The following is a 25133-nucleotide window of genomic DNA, read 5'->3' as shown; positions in this document are numbered from 1 at the left end:
GAGTGTATAATTCTTCTCGTTTTACTAACGTCCCGACAGTACAAATTGTAACGTTAAGCGTCCCTTATGTGACGTCATTTTAGTGTCTCTACTCACTGGCTGATAGACAACACATTATTGTATAGTGGTGCTTGTCGTTAAAACAGGTGACTCCTCCAGACGTCCTTTGGACCCGTTTCTGAGAAACAAACTCCAGCCCGTTTTTCATATTTGTTGTTTTTGGTCTCCTTTGCTTTTCTGTCACTTTTCACCTGACCTGACCAAGTATGACGAAACTGATTTGATTTATGCTGTCAAAAAGAACAAGCTGGAAGAAGGTAGTAATAATCAAAATATGATGATGTTTATGGGAATATTATTTGACAGCGTTTAAGAATATGTCTTCAGTTTACTGGTCTATACAATCAAAAGAGAAATTAACGGATACCCTGTCTTTATAGGGCATTTTTGAGCCTGTTTACAAATTTTAATGAAACAATTTAATATGGTTTGAATTTCGCGCAAAGCTGCACGAGGGCTATCTGCACTAGCTACCACCAAGTCTTGGGTTACTTATAACACCTTATAACACATCCACGGCTGAACGTAAAGGGTGAGCATTTTCCCGTTTTTCTTATTATAAAAGGAAGAGAGGGAAAAAAAGACCTCTACCTCCTTCAAAATTCCACTTTAAGTCACTTTCTAAAACCAATACTTCTTAGAACTGAATTTCAATTTCATCTTAAATATAACTAACAGGTGATTTCTTTCAAAACATATTATAAACTAGGCCTAATACGTGCATTCTTTTGTGAAATGTAAGGGGCCAAATTCCCCCTCTTGCCCCTTCCTGTGGACACCCGTGTGTCTAGGCCTAATATAGATAAGAAGGTTCATTCAAACATAGATCTCTAACTTACTCTAATAAGCTAAGTCTAATTTAGATAAGAAGGCTCATTCAAACACTAGATATCTAAGTATTCTAATAAGCTAGGCTTAATCTAGATAAGAAGTCTAATTCAAACATAGGACTCTAACTTACACCAAGGAAATATTTTATGAATATTCGTGTTTGCGAAAGTTTGAAACAACAACGATTGTAAGTGGTTGTTCACGTCATAAAATAACAAAACATTTCTAATATTGTTTGGTTTTAATACGTAGTCTTTTACTCACCACTAATAACCCAAAATACTTTAGATATTTTGGTAACATGCGACATTCCGTTATTAATCAGCGAACTAACAGGTTATTTGTCACAAAGAATTTTAATAATGAGAATTTGACGTTCTCTTGCGAAACGTAATTGGGGGATTTCTTGGTAACAATCCTTCAGCCAGTTATGGAGCTTCTCTTACGCTACATAGATACTAAACAGAAAAAGCATAAATCAGCGAAATATCAATCAAGGGAAATAAAGATTGATGATATTTTGCTTCGGCATGACCGAGATTTAGCGATGAAGTTCTTGTAATCAGTAGCTGGATACGTTACCTGACACGTAAGCTCAATTAAGCCTTTTGATAGATTTTTCTTTCGTCTTAAATTTAAAATGTAAAACAGCACCAAACGATAACAATTTTTCCTCACTCAGCTGTTTTTTTTATCACTTTTCATCCGGTAGCTTACATTATTTATATTATAAAAGCTTTTAAAACATCAGTACGGCTGCTAGGGAATATTTAAGTCGTTTTAAATATTCTTGCAACTTATTTAATAAAGGACCCAGGTGCGTAAACTAGTGTAGTAACTTTACGTCTGTTCCTTCTCTCTCTTTTACTCAGTTCTGTATGCTTACGAAACGTTTTTTTTACCTACTTCTTTTCGTTTACTTCCTCAGAAGTCTGATGCGTTCTCATTACCGCTATCATTTCCACAATTCTGATAAAATTTAATATTCTGCTTTCCTAACTTTAGTTTCTAGTTACTGTTTCTTAAATCGTATTTTTTTACTTTAATTGCCGCTTTTTGTTTTATAAACAGTTTAATCTTTATCACTTTTCTCGTGTTTATCTCGTGTGTATTTGATTTTCCTGGTTTGTTTTGGTAACTACTGTATTATACTAGTTGAGTGGAGTTTTATAGTGTAAAAACAGATCAATACTTGATCAAAACAGTAGATCAAGTATTGTTTGTGGATGATATTGTGTCGCCCCCTAGTGACACAGTGGTATGTTTGCGGACTTATACTGCTAGAAACCGGGTTTCAATACCCGTGGTGAGCAGAGCACAGATAGTCCTTTGTGTAGCTTTGTGCTTAATAACAAACAACATATCCTCCGTCACTTCTAAGTCAGGGACGACTAGCGTAGACAACCCTCGAGTAGCTTTGTATGAAATTCATCAAAATAATTATTTTGTTTTTTATAGAATGATACTTATAATAGGTTAAAGAAAGAGTTTTTAAAAAAGGCCTTTGAAGCACTACGCTTAAGAAACTGCTTCTTGTGCTAGAACAAAATCAATTCTAGTAGTTCACAGAGGGCGCTCTGTATTTTTTGCAGATTTTTCAACTTAAAACAGGAATTTTCAAAAATAAATTGTTATTAGCTTTTCTACATTAGGTTACGGTGCAGCAAGGTTTGTAGTCAAATATATTATCTTTTAAAATTAATTAATAATTTATTATTTGGGCCTAACCTTAGAGGCGACAACCATTATTGTATACCACTTCTCTAATGTAGCAATAAATAAAAATGAAATATTGTTGAAATGTCTTAACTTTAAATTGAGTTAGCAGAATCGAAGTGCATTTAGCATAATTAGGAACTGATACCTGTTTGTTCTGGCAGCTTCTAGATACACTATTTTGGACAGTGAATGAGCGTTGGTGTATACGACCTGTTTCATTGATCTGAGTTTGTATGTACTCGCGCAACTGGGATGCTGACGTGCAAAACAATAATTAGGCATACTTAGAAATTAAAAATAGCAGTCGAAAGGGAAAAGAATTTTGGACATAGTACTGTATATTTCATCTGCTCGTATTTTAATTTTTCATCTTGTGCTGACTAAGTCTCTTCTTCTGTATTCCAAAGCGTGATATCATTTATCACCATAGCAACAAAGAGATCGTTAGCATAACAAAAGGAATGTAATGTTTGCTGGAGTCCTTGAGGAATTATCGTTGTTGTAAAAAGTTCAGGTTTGTAATCTTATCATAATTTGAAGAAAAATCTCACATTCATCAGAAATGTTTTATTTTTGTGTTATTTCCGATTTTATTTTATTTTCCCTCAAAAAATATATTCAACCATTATTTTTTCATGATCAAAAAAGATAAACTTAAATCTTTGTTGTTTTCTAAACTGTCATATGAATATATGCATTCATAAAGCAACAAAAATATTAACGCCAATGCTTTATTTAACCAGCCATAGTATATCTACTTGAAGTAAGAAATAATTTTTAACGTATGAAATTTTACTTACCAATCAAGTTATAAATATCTAATGAAAGAAGCAAGTTTACAACGTGCTAACTGTGTTTATTAAGACATTGTGGTATGAAATACAAACAATACGCCCCCAGTCAAATATCGTTCAACGTTATTAAAGAAATTCATATGAAGTTTGTGACAACTATTCCGTGATTTTGCATGAATTTCGTATTTTAATAAATAAAAGTTTTCATATACCACATTGTCAACCTTGTGACGCCATCTATTAATGAAACTTTATAAAAAGTCATAGTATATGCACTGTGTGATGGTGCAAAGATGTGAAAAATGTAGCTGCAATGCGGAAACAGCAACAATGGTTGCTGTTTTTTTAATGTTATCGAAGCAATTACGTTTTACCTATAGATTTTATCTGTTACACGTTTTTATTTTTATTATAAATATCGTAGATATCACGTTTTGTTTTTAAACAATTCAATATTTTTTCCACTTACAAAACCTCACTGCTGTTACTAAAGCAGTTAGAACTTTTTACAAATTGTTTAACATAATATAATAAAATAATTAACTTTTGAAAACGAAATAGTGTTTAAAATTTAATGTAAGAACTTGTTTTTAAACACCTATAATATGTACTATGTACAAGCTCTGGATAATGTTGTTAAGCATACTTTATAGCCCCCAGTGGTACAGCGGTATGTCTGCGGACTTACAACGCTAAAAACCGGGTTTCGATACCCGTGGTGGGCAGAGCACAGATAGCCCATTGTGTAGCTTTGTGCTTAACTTCAAATAAACAAACATAGTTTATAGACATACAACTACAGAACGTATAATAAAGAATCGAAATAATTTCAGTTGCAAATAAACATTAGGATAACTCCAACATAACATCATTTGTTCATACTGAAGCATTTGATAAATGTTAATATCTGAAACACAGCATATAAACCATACGTAAAATACAACATTTTTGTTTATATGCTGCGTTTCAGATATTTAAATATATCAAACAATAGTATTTTTCTCTTGGAAATCAAACAGATAGCAAAACTGGAAAATTGTCTACTCCTTTTAAAAGAACATAATTAAAACTTGAAATGGATTTAAAAAGAAAATATGGTGGACAAGAGTGCAATTAGAGTTAATAACAAGTAGACGTAATTATGAATAATAGGCATCGAAGCAGAATTTTCACACGTAAAGCTTCGTTAGTGTACAGACGCTATTAGATGTGTCTCTGTATAAGTTCTAGTGTATTAAGTATACAATTTATATGAATGACCTTTCTTGAATTGTTCGGGCGTGGCCGAGTGGTTAGCGTGTCGAACCGAGCTGCAAATCGGAGGGTTGAGAATTCGAGATAAGATGCCGCACTTTCAGCTATAGGGGCGTTATAAAAGGAGCAGTCATACCCGTTATTCGATTTTAAAAGCCGGACAAAACCATTGTGATGGCGGATGCTACTGGTTGGCTGGTTGTCTTCTTATCAGTAGCTCAAAATTAAAGGTGACTCTACCTGAATGTTAGGACACTTTGGTCTGGCTGTCTCGCGTCGAAAACCCCAGCTCCTTTCTAAAAGTCTTTCCTTCATTATAAAGTTTTTAGAAAAAAAATACTTGGATGTTGAAGATACCTGAACAGTTAACGCCTGTTTTTTGTATACTTTTTTTTTCTAAGACAGATCTGACTACTAATTCATAATTCCAAGAAACCTTCATGATCAACAGGAAATTCATTATTATTAAAAATGAGTTTCGAAAGAAACAAATGTAATTACTTTCATTGCTAACGGAAAGAACGAGGGCAATAATCTGTACCAGTGAGTTTTTCCAGAAAGTATTCGCTATAAAATAAGGCCCAACAGTACGTTTTGTTTTTTATTTATCTGGTAAATTGTGTGCTATTATTGTATCGCCTATTTATTCTCAACTCAGTACGTTATAGGTATGTTAAATGTAACAAATAAATGAAACAGACTCCAAAAATAATTTTTGTGTTTGCTACTTTTTTTTCAAATGGCTTGCTTGTCTCCATGACAACTGGTTCTGTTACCGAAGGTAGTTACTTCCAATAGCTTCAGAGATTTCGATCTTGAAAACGCCCTCTAAATATTTATATTCTGCGATGTTGTTTCCTGGCTTAATATTTTTAAATAACGTTTAATTTGTGTGTGTGTATATATGTTTTATTCAAATCTTTGTGATCAGATTTATAAACACAAACTTAATTTAGTTGTCAATTCAGGTGATTAACATTTATTCATAGAGTCAATTAATTTCTGTTGTAGTTTCGTTGAAAGTATTACTATAAGTTGCGGTTTAATTAAAATCAAGTTAAATCAGCTAATATATAACATAGCTTTAATGAAATTTAGCTTATAATAATTTTTGAATGAGATATTTTATTCAACCTACAAGTGATGACTGTTTGTTAAAAGAAGACCTTCACTTGTAGGAAGTTAAGATGTCCTCACGATTTGATTTTATTTTTATATATTCATTACCTATAATAAAAATCGAAAATTCCAGATTTGTTTTTTGTCACAAACCTAAAGTCACAATTCTGGTGTGTCAGAATAAATATACATTACACTTCCATATACAGAAATACTGACTTCTCTCGGAATTAGTGTTTTCAACTTGGACAGCTATTTGTGGACCAAATGGCCACGTCAGAGACTTAGAGAGTTCAGGTATAGCCTTTCCTAATTTTAAACTACTGACTAGAGGGAAGACAGCCAGTAGCAACCACGACCAAAGGAGCTTTTCTTGGTTTACTGAACCGGATATCGGGATTAACTGTCACTTTTATAACGTGCCCATAGCTGAAGGTGTGGACCAAATTTTAGCGGCAACACGTCTCGAACCTTGGGCCTGTCGATACGCAGCCCAAAATTGCTCTTGAAAGCTAGCCCATAACCAAGCGCGATTTTTTAGTAATAATTTGCTAAATTTGCTAATCAGCTAGTAAAAACATAAGCGTTAACTTTTTTTCTTTTAGACGTTATATAATTTTTCATTCTACAAGTTATCCCAGACTTCCGTTATAGCCCATTTGAGACAGAAACTAGAAATATTTAGCTCCAAATTAACACTCATGCATAGTATGCAAGTAAGTTTGAATGCGTAAAATAAAAATATTGGCACGATCAAAACTGTTTCTATGTATAAAAATATTGGTACGATTAAAATTGTTTTTGCATATGAAAATCTTGGTATGATCAAAGATCAAAACTGTTTCTACATATGACAGTAACACAGGAGAAACTAATAAGCCTGAGATTTATGTAGATATTAAGTTAACTGTAGACGTTTGTTTCCCCACATTTCTCTTAATTCGTCCATCGGGGATTCAAAATCAGAGACGCATAAAAATAGCATTTCAGATTTATCTTCTGTCTCCCATAAGTCATTGCCTAAGAGGCCTTTCGTTCAGCACCATAACTCGTCAGTTAGGCTTGATGAGAAGAGATAATAGATTCTATGACTTGTGGGAGACGGTAGATAAATCTAAGTTGTTATTTTACACGCCTCTTATTTTAAATGAGCAGTGAATAAATTAAGAAAAATGATGAAAAACGACATTTGCATTTCACGTCTTTTTATCACAAATCTTAGGCCTATTAATTTTTAATGATTCATTGAACTTCGGTATTTAAACAATAACATAGAAGAGTATGAACAGTTAGGACTGGTTTCTTTTTAGTTAAATTTCACAAAAAGCCACACGAGTTATTCGCACTAGCCGTCTGAATAGTTCAATTTGACCATTACTCTTATAACGCACGTACAGTAACAGGAAATGTACCAAATAACCGTAGATCCATAGTCCGGCACGCTAACCGTTAAGCTACACAATGGACTATCTATACTGTGCCCACCGCGGGTATCGAAAACCGACTTTTAAGCATTACAAGCCCACAGACTTACCAGTGAGCCGATGGGAGCCAAAACAATGTATGAGATAACTAAAATGGCGGCGACGTTTCGGGCCATTTCACTAGCTCTTTTTAGGGCTATAGGTCCTGCATAAAACTTTCCAGTTTAACACAGACTGTTAGCTATCTATTCTAACTTTACCTTCCACTGATTTACCCAAGAACTACGAAAGAGTATATTTCTGTGACCAACAACAAAAACATTTTTAGTTGGGGGGGGGGGCATTATTGTTTATTTGTTTTGAATTTCCCACAAAGCTACATGAGGGCTATATGCGCTAGCCGTCCCTAATTTACCAGTGATAGACTAGAGAGAAGGCAGCTAGTCAACACCACCCACCGCCAACTCTCGGGCTACTCTTGTATCAATGGATAGTGGGATTGTTCTTCACATAATAACGCCCCGCGGCTGAAAGGGCAAGCATATTCAGTGACGGGGATTCGAAACCGCGATCTACAGATTGCGAGTGGAGCAATACCAGGCCGGGGAGGAAGGGGTTAAAACTGGGAACAGTTAAATACGGACATTTCGGAATTGTTTCAAACTTTATTTCTTTCGATATAATACCGGTTTCTAATAGGCCATTGACATTCATAATAACATTAAAACATATTCGAAAGAGTTTGGCCTAGAAGTGATCTTATTCCCACCCCATATATCTGGTCATAAAGTTTACCATTAAAAATGATTTGTCCTTGAGGGTAACTTTAAGAAGTTGTTCGAATTTTTTTAAATTAAAGTTAGTGCTAGGCACTTTTGATCAGGAATAACTGTTTTAACAATCGTTTGTATTTTTTACCTAAGTTATGAGATTTTAGTGAATAAGGACTGAATATCAAAACTGGTCACAACTAATTGGTCAGCGTTAGGAAATTTAGATATATCTTGAGCAAAGGGGAAAAAAGTATTTAACAGTAAATTCGTTCTTCGTTAGGTAGCTTAATGTAGGTACAAAATGTTTACCAACTTTGTAGGCGCGGAAACAAAACTCAAAAATTAAGTTACGTTTAATAATTAAGTAAAATTTAGAATATGAAATTTTATTTAAATATTAAAGACACTCTACCCATTCCTATGCGCTCGTGGGTCGTTTATAAATACATTTGTGGTAGCTGTAAAATTACATATCACCTACGCGCACCGCGTACATGCGTACTTGGGGATTTCAATTAAAAACGAATACAACCTAACCTGGATCTTGTATCCGATAGCATTATGATAATGACAACCACTCCATTCTTCTTTAAAGCTAAAATTCTTGACTCCAGAACAAGATATTACGAATTCTTTATTAAAGAAAGCCTTTATTAAAGAAAATGTGTAAAGATCACCAAACGCTAAATAATATCAATTCATTAATAAAACCATTTCCAGATTTCTGATGTTTGGCCCGACATAGCCAGATGGTTAGGGGGCGCTCGACTCGCAATCTGAGGGTCGCGGGTTCGAATCACCGTCCGATCAAACATGCTCGCCCTTTCAGCCGTGGAGGCGTTATAATGTGCGGTCTATCCCACTATTCATTGGTAAAAAAGTAGCCTAAGAGCTGGCGGTGGGTAGTGATGACTATCAGCCTTCCCTATAGTCTTTCACTGCTACACTATGGATAGCTAGCGCAGATAGCTCTCGTGTAGCTTTGCGCGAAATTCAAAACAAACCAAAACAATTCTAATGTTTTTGTATATTTTTTACTTCTTTTGTCAAAGATGCAGTAATCTATACTCGGATATTAGCTTATTGAACAGTATTATTAAACATGTCTGTCGCATGTTTAATCCTACTTTCGGTTATATTGATACCATTTGAATGTGTGTTCATCCTAAACTTTTGTTTGTATGTAAAAAAAAAACACTTCTCACTTAATAAACGATGTTGTTTTCGGTAGTGAGACTTTTGTAAATTAACTTTTTGAAGTTTTAATGCTGATGATGTAAGTTAAAACAATTTCGAAACGTCCTTACATAAAGATGTTTTTTGCTATTATGGTATTTCAAAATATTTATTATAAACTTCGTTTTCCATCTGATGAATCAGTTGGTGACAGTTAATACCATTACTTAATTAAAGTTCAGGTATCCGGTGGGTCAGCGGTAAATCTACGGACTTATAACGTTAAAATTCTGGGTTCGATTCCCCGCAATTGAAAGTACGCAGATAGCCCATTGTATAGCTTGCACTAAGAAAACAGTAGCGTAAGGCGACCGGTGTTGGTGAATGGTTGCCCTCCTGATCAGCAATTCTAAATTAGGGATGGTTGTATCTCATCCTTGGGAGGTCTCTGATCTGAAAGTTTAGTCCCTGTATCACTCAAAATTCCGTTTAGTTGAAAATGGTAGTACATCTGTAAAATTGTATTTTCTGTAAAATAACACTGTTCGTACGAACAATGTGTCACTTATAGGGTTAGAAATGTTAGTACACCTGTAAAGGTGTCTTTACTGCTGAACATCACAGTTTGTGTGAACAATGTGTCACTAATAGGGTTAGCAATTTTAGTACATCTGTAAAATTCATTTCTGCTGATCATCACTTTTTTTACAAACAATGTGTCGCTTATAGGGTTAGAAATCTTAGTACACCTGTAAAAGAGCCTTTTCTGATGAACATTACTATTTGTACAAACAATGCATCACTTATACGGTTGAAAATGTTAGTACACTCGTAAAAGCGTCTTTCCTGCGGATCATCACTGTTTGTGTGAACAACGTGCCACTTATAGGGTTGAAAATGTTGTTTGTTTCTTCTGGGTCACCTGTTTATTTTGTAGGAAAATGATATTTCTTAAAAGTTCAACATGTTTATTTCTTATTATAAACTGAGTTAATTATGAAGTTATAATTAAAATGTTTTGTTATACACAAATGCCATGCGTTCAATGGACAACCTCTCTTAAAACCTGAAAACACAAATAATAGAAGTGTTGTGGATAAACATTTCTTTTTTAACTCAAATTGTAAATAGCTATGAGTAAATATTTTTAATAGAAAAATAAGTTCACCATTCTGATAACAAACATGTTGCTTATTTAAGGCGCCTCAAAACACTTTGCATTTGATTTATCTTTCGCCCTATACCTGATTTATGTGTATAGTTTGAATCATGAAAATATACATGTGTTGATTAAGGTATGATAAAATGATTTAAGCATTGGATCACTTAAGAATATAAATTACTGAGTATCGCATGAATAAGTATATATTTCATAGGCGATTACATTTAACTCTCAAGAGTTTAAGCAAACTTTAAATGAAGACAGTAAAACATTGTTACTGAATTATTTATAAAATATTCATTAAGTCATTATGAATCAGGTTGATCGGAACTCCTCAAACTTATTTTGTACGAACTAGATTCATGGGACATGAATAGCTTGATTACTGCATTTGCTGTCTCAGTGGTAAGCTCGAGGGCTTAAAACGCTAAAATTCGGGATTCGATTCTGTTAGTGGATGCATCACAAATAGCTCTTGTGCAATTTCGCGTTTAAAACAAGCAATCTTAATTACATCAAATTAAAAACGTACTAGGGAAACAAAGACACAATCTTCATCGATGAAACAAAATATTTTAGATAATGAAGAAATTCAATACGTCAAATTTAAAAATCAGAGCATACAAAGATCAGAATTTGGAAAAACTTATTATAGACAGGTACAAGTTTTAGAATATAAAGCATATAAAATCAAATTTTAACAGAATGAAGTACACATACAACAAAGATCAAAGTCTGGGGAAATAAAACATTAACATTTTAAAATCTGATGAAATAAAATATACAATGAACATTGGAAAACAGGGAATAAAACATTAAAATTTTAAAATCTGATGAAATAAAATGAACGTTGGAAAAAATTGGAACAGAGAGTAAAGTCTGTGGAAATAAAATATTAAAATGTAAAAATCTGATGAAATAAAATATACAATAACCGTTAGGAAAATAGAGTAAAGTTTGGGGAAATTAAACATAAAAATTTAAAAAATCTGACGAAATAAAATATGCAATGAACGTTGGAAAAAAAGAAACAGAGACTAAAGTTTGGAGAGATTAAACATGAAAAAGTTGGAGTAATTGAAGCATACAAATGTCAGAATTGGTTCTTTTATTTTGATATTAAGATACAGTACATAATTTATAGAAGCTTTCTTATTTTCCATTCAGCTGTTCTTAGTTATTCTGATGGAAGAATATTTTCCACAGAACATTTTCTATAATTTTTAAACCTTGTATGCATTGTTAAGGGCGTAGGCTAAGATCGTAACGATTTTGATTTATTTGGGCTGATCCTTAACAAACTTGATTCGTGTACTTTCTTTTTCTACTCGAGAGAGGTAGTAACATTAGAAATAGTTTGTCTGGAGCCTGTCAAAAAAAGATTAAAAGCTAGAGGCTCACGCGACAAAACAAAAGTAGATCAAGTGGACACACCCCTGATTGTATCTTGGAAGACTGTTGAGAGATTGCAACTCTTTTTGTCTTGTATCTTTCTTTCTGGCAGTAAACGAAAAACTTAAAATGTGTGTCAGCTTTCAAAGGGAGAGGTTTTCAGGGAATAGAACTAGTAGCTTTGCATGGATATGAATTTAAACTTTATTTTCCTTTGTTTTTGTTTTTGGAAATAACGAACTCAAAATATCTCCTGAACTCTATTGTTTTTTTTAATATAGTATACAAAGCTGATAGTCTGTTTAGATAACCCCATCACTACATAGGTTCAACTGTAAATTGTTGCCTGCATCTGGACATTTTCATCGGCTTCTGTGTGGTTATTATCAACGCATAAACCTAATTACCTGTAAACTGATTTCAACTCAGGAACTTACAACTTGTGCATTTTCTCGCGCATTAATTGGAAACTGCCACATGAAAGTTTCCCGATTTTACTGCTGTATATCTTTACTCGAGTTGCTATTGTTCATCATTGCTCGAGTTTGCTGTCTCTACATGGATTTCCGCAATTATATTTTAGCAAATTTTTAACACTTGACGATTAACATAGTAAATTTCCCTACTCAGACGATGGTGGTGATTCTTTCCACTGTTTCTTATACTTAGCTGAAATCATGAATGCGTATTCAGTATTTCTTATCACTGCCTACAGCACTATCTTACATAGCTAATGTTGTTTTTAAATAGCTGGTGTTAAGATAGCGGTTGTAAATGTTGTCGATAATTGGCGACTTACACTAAGTGTGCCACTGTTGTCTATTTAATCATTATTTGTGTCGACTTATTCTAGCAAACACTTGTGCACAGCAGGTTGTTGAAGAACATATACATGTTTCATGTAGACCAAACAAGGTGAGTATCTTACTACGTCTGGTTACATTGTATTATCTTAGAAGAAACGTTTTTCGTTCTCATGAGATTGCTTTGTTGCTGCACGACTGTTGTTACATTACATTGTGACATTGTGGGAAGCTGGCCATTAAATCTGTGATGATACGCTCTTTGCCTTCAAGATGGTCCTTTGAGAACAACTTTACATTTTGGTTGTTGTAGTTGTATACCAGTATATGTGTTTATTTTTTGTTGTACATTTGTTATTTACTTTGAATTAGTTTAGTGCAGTTATTGGGTGGGAAAAATACCAATCCAGCAGTAAACTCTTGAAAAACATGTAACATTCAACTGGATTCTTATGGACATATATAGCTTAAAATGTATTCTCCATAAATGTACACAAAAAATCTTAAGAAACATGATCAGTAAAAAAGAGTTTTTAAAACGGGGAATAGGCGTCGTCAAAAAAATACAGAAATAAGTTGAATCAAAATGCTAAGATTATATTTTGATTCAACTTGTTTCTGAATTTTTTGCCGATCCCTATTCCCCTTTTTAATTTAACAGTTTTTACTAATTTTGTATATAATAGTTACAAAAGCATATCACTTCTTGTGTGCAGTTGCTGCAAAAGCATATCAGTTTTTGTGTATACACGTGTTACAACAGTGTCGGTTTATGTGTTACAACAGAGTATCTGTGTTTTTGTGTATACAAATATTACAGCAGGGTTTAGTTTGTATGTACACAAATGTTACAGCAGAGTGTCTGTGTTTTTGTGTATACAAGGGTTACAGCAGAGTGTCTGTTGTTGTTTCGTATTGAATACAGACTTTCGGTAAATTGCACTAATGTAGATCACATTTAACAGCTGCGAAAGGAATCGTTCACACTTTTTCCCTCATCTACCAACTATACCAAACATTTTTCTGTAAACATTAATTTAAGAAAACATGAATGTGCATTCCGTCCATCTCTGTTAGTAGAATTTGGACGAATGGACTGCTCAGCAACTGCCTATTGTACATCATTTAGAACATAGCGAATAACTGGTGTTACGTGTATACAACGACAATTATATGAACTATGGTTATTTATGTTATAAAATATTTCACACTTACACAACTCTTTGCCAGGCAAATTATTTGTATTATGTACTATTCAAGTTCTGAAGTTTCCTATTTAGACATAAACCACCTTTAAATAATCCAGGTAACTATAAGATTGATGAATAGTACCACCTATAAAGAATCCAGGTAACTATAAAATGAATGAACAGTACCACCACCTTGATCCAGGTAACTATAAAGTAGACGAACAGTACCGCCTACCTTTATCCAGGTAACTATAAAGTGGACGAACAGTACCGCCTACCTTTATCCAGGTAACTATAAAATGAATGAACAGTACCACCACCTTTATCCAGGTAACTATAATTTGGATGAGCAGTACCGCCTACCTTTATACAGGTAACTATAAAGTGGATGAACAGTACCGCCTACCTTTATCCAGGTAACTATAAAATGGATGAACAGTACCACCTACCTTTATTCATGTAACTATAAAATGGATGAACAGTACCACCTACCTTTAGTCAGCTAAGTATAAAATTAATAAACAGTACCACCACCTTTATCCAGGTAACTATGAAATGGATGAACAGTACCACCTACTTTTAGTCAGCTAAGTATAAAATTAATGAACAGTACCACCACCTTTATCCAGGTAACTATAAAATGGATGAGATTTACCGCCTACCTCTATCCAGGTAACTATAAAATGGGTGAAAGTGCCACCTACATTTATCCTGGTAACTATAAAATGTTATTGAGGTAAGTATAAAATCGATGAACTTTACCTCTTACCTATATCCAGGTAAGTATAAAATGGATGAATAGTGCTACCTACCTATATCCAGGTAAGTATAAAATGAATGAACAGTACCACCTACCTTTATCCAGGTAAGTATAAGATTGATGAATAGTACCACCTATAAGTAATCCAGGTAACTATAAAATTAATGAAAAGTACCATCACCTTTATCCAGGTAACTATAAAATGGATGAGCTTTACCACATACCTTTATCAAGGTAACTACCAAATGGATGAACAGTATCACCACTTTTATCCAGGTAACTATAAAATGGATGAACAGTACAACCACTTTTATCCAGGTAACTATAAAATGGATGAACAGTACAACCCCTTTTATCCAGGTAACTATAAAATGGATGAGCTTTACCACATATCTTTATCCAGGCAACTATAAAATGTATGGATAGTACCACCACTTTTATCCAGGTAACTATAAAATGGATGAACTTTACCGTCTACCTCTATCCATATAACTATAACATGGATGAGCTTTACCGCATACCTATATTCAGGTAAGTATAAAATGGATGAACAGTGCTACCTACATTTATCCAGGTAACTATAAAATGTTAGTGAGGTGAGTATAAAATCGATGAACAGTACCACCTACCTATATCCAGGTAAATATAAAATGAATGAACAGTACCGCCTACCTTTATCCAGGTAACTATAAAATGGATGAACAGTACAACCACTTTTATCCAGGTAACTATAAAATGGATAAGCTTTACCACATACCTTTATCCAGGCAACTATAAAATGTATGAATAGTACCACCAATTTTATCCAGGTAACTATAAAATGGATGAATAGTACCATCTACCTCTATCCAGGTAATTATAGAATGGATGAACAGTACCTCTTACCTTTATCCAGGTACGTATAAAATGAATGAACAGTACCACCTACCTTTATTCAGGTAAGTATAAAATAAATGATCAGTACCACCTACCTCTATCCAGGTAAGTAGAAAATGGATGAACAGTACTACCTACCTTTATTCAGGTAAGTATAAAATGGATGAACAGTACCACCTACCTTTATCCAGGTAAGTATAAAATGAATGATCTTTACCGCCTACTCGTATATGTTAAAAAACAGGACTTTGGAGAAGTCACTATAACAGCAAAAGTAAGCGGAAAACGTATAAAAAAACACCTGTATCTTCCTTGCCAATGAGCATATAAAGACCTACATTTTCTGTTACAGCCTATTCTATATTCTGAATCTATGTTTTATATAAATGGAGTGTTATTTTAACTTTTTATTAGAAATTTAACTTTGAGTGGATTTATAAAAGAAACATTTTACATTTAAAATGTTATAGAGGAAATAGACTGTAATCAGTAGTTAAAAAGTTTTTTCATTTTAGAAATGCACGTTTTTGTAGGCAGTAAAACATCTTGGACAAAGAGCATTTACCTTTACAAGTATTATTTAAGTAACAGTAAATGAACAACACATATTTACCCGGTGTAAGCCGTTCCACAGTCACGTACAGGTGCCAAGGCTAAAAATGGAAACAAAATGTTGAATTGTAGTTAAGACGATACTCGCTAGGGAACGACGCTGTTGATTGTTTTTAAAAGGACGACTCCGTAGAATGAAACAAGATCAATGCAAAGTTTAGTAGCGCCGCGCATCTGCAATGTCAGCTTACAATGAAGTATTAGAAGGGGTTCCCCTCGTTAGATCATTTATGTTTGGGGGCTAATTCCTGTTAGTAAACTTTTTTTTATCACTAATAAGTATAGGTGTCATTTTCAAACCACATGAGAAAACTTTTAACACCTTCTGTGACGATGCTTCCACCGTCGAAAACATTATGATATATTATTTATATAAATACCAAAACATTAACGGGAATTTAACCTTAATTTTAATATCAATGATTTTATTAAAATACTTAAATCATGATAAAAACGTATTAAAAGATTATATTCGTGTCAGATGTAACAGATTCTAACTTATTTAACTTATACGATAATCACTGGTTGTTTTTGTTTTTACATTTATATTTACAATTATATTGGTTATAAAAAGTATCTTGAGTAAGACATTACAAAATCAGAAAACATGTTTTTCACAATATTTTCTTATAACTAAAAGCTATTAATTGGTTCTCTTATTAAATCAAATTAATGAAACACTTTTAAAAAAAGACTAGAAACTGATGAGGTCCTTTCATTTTTTGTTGTTGTTGTTGCTCCTTCCCTCAGTGGCTCAGCGATAAGTCTGCAAATTTATGACGCTAAAAATCGGGTTTCATGGGCAGAGCACAGACAGCCCATTGTGTGGCTTTTTGCTTAACTATAAACAAACAAACAGTTCTTTTTTGCCCCCAGTAGCTCAGCAGTAAGTGTGCAGGTTTATGACGCTAAAATTCGGTTTTCGATACCCGTAATTGGCAGAGCACAGATAGCCCATTGTATAGCTTTGTGCTTAACTACAAACAAAGAAACCGTTCTTACCCCACCCCTCCTTGTGGCTCAGCGGTAAGCTTGTAAGCTTACGACGCTAAAAATCGGGTTTCGATACCCGTAATTGGCAGAGCACAGATAGCCAATTGTATAGCTTTGTGCTTAACTACAAACAAAGAAACCGTTCTTACCCCCACCCCTCCTTGTGGCTCAGCGGTAAGCTTGTAAGCTTACGACGCTAAAAATCGGGTTTCGATACCCGTAATTGGCAGAGCACAGATAGCCCATTTTGTGCTTAACTACAAACAAACCAACCCGTTACGTTTTCTTCTAAATAAGAATCGTTGCTTGATTTCACACAAAAAGACAGTTACACGAACATTACAATGACTTTGTTGATTCTCGTCCTAGAAGGTGATTTTTTTATTGAATCGAACTAATATCGAATCATAAAGAAACTAGTAGAATAGATTTAATGAAAATACTTTTTTATGTTCAGATGGATGATGTTCTAGTATCTTTTGTTTAAAATTAATCGTTTTTTTACCATGTTTAATAAACTGCGGATATTTTGTAAATAATGTTGATAATACATTAAATTATTTGTAATATTTTGTTCTATAATTCGTGACGTGCTACCAGTTAGAATAACTAAGACGTATTGGTTATTAAACATTTCAATGTTTATTATTGCCAGAAGTGCGGTAAGTCTGAAGGCTTATAACACTAAAAATCAGGTTTTGATACCCGTGTTGAACAGAGCACATTGTGTATAGCTTTGTGTTTAACAACAAACAACCCAGTCAAAAGTGATTTTATTCCGAAAGTTTGTCGGTGCTAGTTGACGCATGCGCTATTACTGCAGCCGGGAATGCAGAGAGCGACACTCCTGTAACGAACCAGACTTGCCTAGATCGATCTAGCCAAGTTGGCCGTCTCCCGATCAACGGACGGGGTTGTTTTAGTTAGCTAGCCAAGTTGCATCTCCCATTTTCCACCAGAACACGGGCGTGACGTCACAGCAAGTGGCGGCGTGTGCGTCGAGTGCTGCAGCCCGGTAACCGTTGCATCAAGTAATAGTCCAAGTGGTTTCCCGCTACTTCGCTCTAGACCGCGCCATTAGGGCTAGTTCAGCAGTTGCTACATTAGTATTATCACCCTGGCAGGTGTAGTGGGCTCTGTCCGAACTGGCATCAAAATTCTCACCAAAATTTCAAAGCTCCAATTTGGTGATAAGTGGGGGTTATCCCCCGTGCTGCGGCCACGGCGGGCCGAAAAGGGCTACCGGCGGCCGTCAGCCAGTAAGGGAGAAATGGGCAGCCAAGAGGCCGGTAACGGTAGTTTATTTCATTTCCCTGCTGATCATCGTAAATCTTCATCTTTTCTCCCGTCCTCCCCCAGGTCTCTACCGAAGCTCACCGGTGACGATCACTGCGGCGACGGGGACGGTTTGTCAGGACATCAAGGTCAACTCAACTGCAGTGGCAACTTCGAGCCCATCCCCCACGATCATGACTACTGCGAACGAGTTGTAGTGAATGTTAGCGGCCTGCGCTTCGAGACCCAACTCCGTACGCTGAATCAGTTCCCCGACACTCTTCTAGGTGACCCAACCAGACGTATACGCTACTTTGACCCGCTCCGCAACGAGTACTTTTTTGATCGTAACAGGCCTAGCTTTGACGCCATTCTTTATTACTACCAAAGCGGTGGACGTCTTCGCCGGCCCGTCAATGTTCCCCTGGATATATTTGCCGAAGAGATAAAATTCTACGAACTTGGCGAGGTCGCCTTCAACAAGTTTCGGGAAGATGAAGGATTCATTAAAGAAGAAGAAAAGCCGCTTCCAAGAGATGAACTTAAACAGAAGATGTGGTTACTGTTTGAATATCCAGAGAGCTCGCAGGCGGCTAGACTCATCGCCATCATCTCCGTCGTCATTATTCTCCTGTCCATCGTCATTTTTTGCCTGGAGACCTTGCCAACTTTCAAGCACTACAAAGTTTTCAACACTACAAGTGGGATCCTTAAGGTTGTGGAAGATGAGGTTCCCAAGCTAACAGAACCTTTCTTTATGATCGAAACTTGTTGCATTGTGTGGTTCACTTTCGAGCTACTTGTACGCTTCCTGGCCTGCCCCGATAAAATAGCCTTCTTCAAAGATGTCATGAACTCCATCGACTTGGTGGCTATTATACCTTACTTTATCACTCTGGGGACAGTGATGGCTGGGGAGAACCCTCAATCCACTGTCCAGGTCAATGAAAGAGTTAGCAGTAATCAGGCCATGTCGTTGGCCATTCTAAGGGTAATCCGTTTGGTGCGGGTATTCAGAATTTTCAAACTATCTAGACACTCCAAAGGCCTCCAGATCCTGGGTCGGACACTGAAGGCAAGTATGAGAGAGCTAGGCCTACTTATCTTCTTCCTGTTCATAGGAGTCATTCTCTTCTCCAGCACTGTCTACTACGCTGAGGCCGACAACGAAAAGTCCAACTTCAAATCCATTCCAGATGCCTTCTGGTGGGCCGTCGTAACCATGACAACCGTGGGTTACGGGGACATGCACCCTATAGGGGTGTGGGGCAAGATTGTGGGCTCTTTGTGTGCCATCGCCGGTGTGCTGACCATAGCGCTTCCAGTTCCCGTGATCGTATCTAATTTCAACTACTTCTATCACCGAGAAAACGACCAGGACGAGATACAATCACAAAACTTTAATCACGTGACAGCCTGTCCCTACCTGCCAGGAACTGTAGGGCTAAAACCCCGGCGAGATTCTTTGAGTGAGTCTGGATCGGACATCATGGAGCTTGAGGAGGGAGCTCTTCTCACCTGTGACCATTTGGATAAGAAGCCCAACTACAAACCACAGCCGAGTAACAACATCAGTGCCGTTGCTATAGAAACAGATGTTTGATAGTAGTGCAGTGGCGGACAAGTGGACCTTATTTTGTATCCTTTCAGGTCTCTTCATGCGAAGATTTCTTGCTATCTGGACAAGAAGCACACCTTCTAAATAATGTAAGTGATTTTTTTTTACTTCCACTTCTGATAGAAAACTCGGTTTGTGACTTACAACCACCAAAGGTGAGTAGACGATTTAAAAATACTTCCCTCCATTTTTAGTAATCACAATTGTAATTCTGGCCAATAAGAAGTTACTGTGTTTCCATTCATTTTAAGTATATCTACCTGAGTTAGTCCAGGAATTTTGATTTCTGAGTTTAAGTTAGCTTTGATGTGAAGGCATTTTGCGTTGTTAACGTAGAACAATATATTCTAGTAAATATGTTCCAGCATAGCAAAATCTTATGGTACAAGTTTATCAATCAGATTGCTCAAATAGGCCCTGAATATATTTTATTATAGGTATATCAATTTTTAAGAATATTTATTTGAAACTGTTACTGCAGTTGTCGTTAGTGAAGACTAGAGTTGTCTTCATTTTGCATTAGAATCAAAATTTCGAAATATATATATGTAGTGACTGATGTTAGAGCAACTCGATTTCATCAGTTACACAAACCAAAATAAAGGATTTGAGAAAGTTTTTGTAAATTGATAGAGGGTTTTAATGAAGATATTCCAAAAATAAATATAAATATTTTAAGTTTAAGGGTTTTAATTTCTTGTTATTAATGAATTGCAGCTAACACCAGTTTCTGCTAGTTTACGTATGAAACGTTAGCATCAGTTTCTGTTAGTTTACGTATGAAACACTTGCAATGCAGTTCTAATACTCCTGCTTCATTGATGGACAGATACGCAAGGATCTGCCAGAATTACTTAATTGGTATTGAACTTAATTTAACTGTACTTTCAAAGACTTATGAATGAATCTGTTAGCGAAATGCTAAGAGATTTTTGGAGTTATAATATTATTTAATGAGAAAGCTCTAAAACCTAATGCATTTGAGGATACCGTTTGCTGTTGTCAAATATGACTACTAATGACATTCCAAAGACAATTTTATATGTAAAGGACATGTGTAAGACGTGATTTCAACTATTTGCTGCTGTACAATTGACAACATGTTTAACTGGCGTCTGCATGCCTTGCCTGATGACGTCATGAAGCAGGGTATTTTGACGACTATCGATTTTACCAGATCAAAGTTAAAGTATTCATATTGATAGCACAAGTCCAGGTTACCCTTATTTTAAATAGATTTAGTGAGATTGAAATCCCCTTTCTCGCTTTTCCAATATCAGAATTGTTTCACTAACAGTTTAATCAGAATGAGAGATAAGTCAAAGAGGTAAAAAAACAAAAAAAAACATTTGCTATCGTTAGTTTATGAGTCGGCAAATGTAATTCCACCCCTGAAATGGTTTCTCTTCTGTCTTACACGACCGTCCTACAGAAAAGCACGCATTGCAGACAAAAATAGTTTATTACTGTTTTATAGACCCTGATGACCATTTCAACCGTATTACTGAAAAAAGGCATTAAAGTGGAAACGAATAAATGCTCTCTTCTTCTGTAATTGACTTAAATTTAAAAGTAATAGTCACAGTCAACGGGATATTTTCTCCGTGTTATTTTGTATTTCTGTGCAACGAACTTTTGTCTATGATTGACTTCAATTTAAAAGTAATAGTCACAGTCAACGGGATATTTTCTCCGTGTTATTTTGTATTTCTGTGCAACGAACTTTTGATCTATGATTGACTTCAATTTAAAAGTAATAGTGACAGTCAACGGGATATTTTCTCCGTGTTATTTTGTATTTCTGTGCAACACATTTTTGATGTATGATTGACTTAAATCTAAAACTAATAGCGACAGTCAAGGGAATATTTTCTCCGTGTTATTTTGTATTTCTGTGCAACACATTTTTGATGTATGATTGACTTAAATCTAAAACTAATAGCGACAGTCAAGGGAATATTTTCTCCGTGTTATTTTGTATTTCTGTGCAACACATTTTTGATGTATGATTGACTTAAATCTAAAAGTAATAGTGATAGTCACGGAATATTTTCTCCGTGTATTTTGTATTTCTGTGCAACAAACTTTTGGCGTTTTTAAATATCGAATCCATAGCTTTAAAGGAGCACGAACAATACATTAATGACTCTTTCGGAATATGTTAAAAGATTACGTTAGATTTAGAACATACTATCAAAGAGGTAGTATCGTGATCAAAACATGCGTACGCAGTTTCAAAGTTCATTATTCTTGTTGTTTTAATTCGAAATTATTCACAAATTGGTTGTGGATATGATAACTATTTATATGGAAATTATTATTTTTAAAGAATAAGTACAGTGTTCATTAGATTGCCACCTCCTAGGAAGGAGGTAAGTCTATACGTGGTTATATAATTTTCAGTATTAAATTTAATTAATTCAATATATATTTTAGGGATTTATAATATTACATTTAATATAAAACAATAAATTCCTTAAATAGTGATAACTACATTGGCGAAATGTGATAGAAATCTTACATGAAGCTTTACATGTGGCAGATCTACTTCGGTGCTTAATAATTCGTTAAGCAGGCCTAAACTTGATAAATTTTCTTGGGATGAAGGCCGAAAACACCGCTAACAGCAAGGATACCCAGCTGATGACCTAAGGCAGAATGGTCATAGAGGCTTTTTTGGGGGTTTACATGTCACTCACAATTAAGACTAATTATTGTTAACTGTAATTTTTATTTATGACTTATGATAAGATTTATTACATATTCAATAGACTATAGCCAATTATTTTGTTCCATTTGATTTCAGGTTAGAAAAATTAATCTTAAATAGTGTTTGAAGTTATGGTGAAAAGTTATTTAGATTAAATGCAATTCATACTGTCAATCGTTAAAAACGACATCATTAAATTCTAAACACGCGGCTATTTTTTTTACCTTTTTAATTGGACGATTATGTTTTCCTTGTTTTGTTTTTTATCTGTTGTAATCTATAAAAAAATGGTATATGGACATCAAAAGTTCATTGTATATACGCAAGTAATTAAGGACATATAGTTTCTTCGTGAAATAACAAGTTTTATTATCTTAACACTGTCTTCAACATAGATAAACAAATGCATTTGTTCTGCTGCTGTTGTTTCCCGAGGGTTCAGCAATAAGTTTACGAATTTAGAACGCCAAATCCGGGATTCGATCCCCGCAATGTACATAGCGTATGTATATATATATATATCCCATTTTCATCTTTTCACTAAAAACAAATATCAATCAAATCTGATTTTGTTATAGCAACAAAGGTTTATTTGTTCTCCAGATCTTGTTATATAAAGCTGCGTTTCTCAAACTAGGGTCCGCGAGTCACGTCCGAAATTTCATTAAAATATTTTTTTTAAAAAGATTATTTATAGAATAAAAGTTTTTTTTCCATAAAATTAAATTTGTATGAATTAAATTATTTAATTTTGGAATACAGCTTCTTATGTACACGGATTTTTTTATTTTTTTTTCAAAACAAAAACAACGATAGGTTTGGGGTCCGCTAAGAATAATTTCAATAAAAATGGGTCCTCGAGTTACCAAAGTTTTAGAATCGCTGATATAAAGAATTAGGTATTTTTATGATATACTATATGTAAGGTTAGTCTATTCATTTCTCAATTTGTTTATTATATTTTCTACACGTGTTTTCTCACACAGAAGCATATGTTTTGTAACTTACTCAATATTATACTTGAAAGCTGCTTTCTTCTATAATTTTTTCTGGTGCATGCTATCACTGTTACATACATATAAAATTGTCTTACCTCTTTCTTAAATTGAGACGTGTTTCTTTTAGCATTATCTATTCAAAACCAGCATAGTTATACAAGAAGGTGCGGCTACTTACCGATAAAAAACAGCGGCCCATGTAATTTCTTGTATTAGATATGATTACTCTACAAACTTTGTACAATTTTGAATGCTTAGTGACAATAGTTTGCTTACAATTTTAATCATCAGTATTTTCTCATTTTGGCGGCAAACTTTATTTCACATCTTTTTATCCCATTTAGTTTTTACGCACTCTTTTTTTTTTTACAGCTATGCTGGTTTTGGTTAGATGTCACTTATTTGCTGCACCTTTTTTACAGCTATGCTGGTTTTGGTTAGATGTCACTTATTTGCTGCACCTTTTTTTTTTACAGCTATGCTGGTTTTGGTTAGATGTCACTTTTTTGCTCCACCTTTTTTTACAGCTATGCTGGTTTTGGTTAGATGTCACTTTTTTGCTGCACCTTTTTTTATAGCTATGCTGGTTTTGGTTACATATCACTCTCTTTTTTTGTTGCACATTAGGTAAAAATAGCCACAAAGGACATCAATTTTATACTCAGACATACTTTGGAATAATTAGCCTCAAGCAACTAGGAAATTTGAAAACATTATAATACAATTGCATGAGGGTGTCTTCAGTACTTCAATAACTTTGGGTTCATATATTTCAGTTGCTTTATTTTTGTCCACACCTTTTACAGCCAAGTTGTTTTTCAATAAATACCATGTTCCTTGTATAGTTTTATATAGTAGATAGTGATGTTATAAAATATGCTAGCTCTATGCCAGAAATGAAGAAAATCACGTACAGGGAAGCGTTTTTATTAGTTTGAAGTCTGATGTAAAATTTTTCACACGATGGTGGTTTGGGGCTCATAACTTCCGGATTTCGCGTCTGATTTTTATAAAATTAAAAATTTTCCACTTCTAAGAATCCCCTAATGTGTGCTAGGAATTTCAGCGCGATCGAACTGGCCAATTTGTCTCCAGGCAAGTGCAAAAATTTACAAAGATTTAGCGTAATGTTTCTTATTTTTGCTCATATCTCCAAGAATAATTGAGCTAGTTTAAACAAATTTGCTGTCAAACTAGGGGAACATATATGCCAGCTATGTACCAAATGTGAAAGAAATTGATTAAATGAAAGTTGTTGTTTTTTCACTGGTGCGAAGAATAACAAACAACGAAGAATATCAGGCTAAGTTTGGCCTACTGTAAAATAATAAGGGTTAAAGCGATTTCTTTGAAACTTGGTATGTAAGGTAAGAAGACCTGGGAAACCTATCATACAAAAATGGGAGAGTATGATTGAGGGACGATTATACGTATGGTTTAAACCCCAAAGTTTTCATTCCTGTTAATAACACACTCGGTTTGTTTATTTTGAATTTTGCGCAAAGCTGCACGAGGGCTATCTGCGCTAGCCGTCCCTTATTTAGCAGTGTAAGACTAGAGGGAAGACAGCTAGTCATCACCACCCACCGCCAAC

The 25133-nt window shown here is 34.7% G+C and overlaps 1 protein-coding gene across 3 annotated transcripts in view; it reads left to right on the top strand.

The window, feature by feature from the left end:
* The window catches only part of LOC106462940 (potassium voltage-gated channel protein Shaker-like), a 129978-nt gene that overhangs the window by 57664 nt on the left and 47181 nt on the right, over positions 1-25133 (top strand). Inside the window, exon 2 of one of the 3 annotated variants that reach the window (XM_013922908.2) lies at positions 18298-19851. In XM_013922908.2, the coding sequence (XP_013778362.2) occupies positions 18298-19816 (1519 nt within the window). In that variant the 3' untranslated portion in view covers positions 19817-19851. Of the gene's footprint in view, positions 1-17815; positions 19852-25133 lie in introns of those variants that run through there. The other 2 variants (XM_022390341.1, XM_022390340.1) reach the window with 2 other exon arrangements.

This window comes from Limulus polyphemus, unplaced genomic scaffold, assembly GCF_000517525.1.
Source record: "Limulus polyphemus unplaced genomic scaffold, Limulus_polyphemus-2.1.2 Scaffold1286, whole genome shotgun sequence".
Lineage (NCBI taxonomy): Eukaryota > Metazoa > Arthropoda > Merostomata > Xiphosura > Limulidae > Limulus > Limulus polyphemus.
The sequence above is the reverse complement of the archived record's forward strand: the minus strand, read 5'-3'. Positions and strand labels throughout refer to the sequence as shown.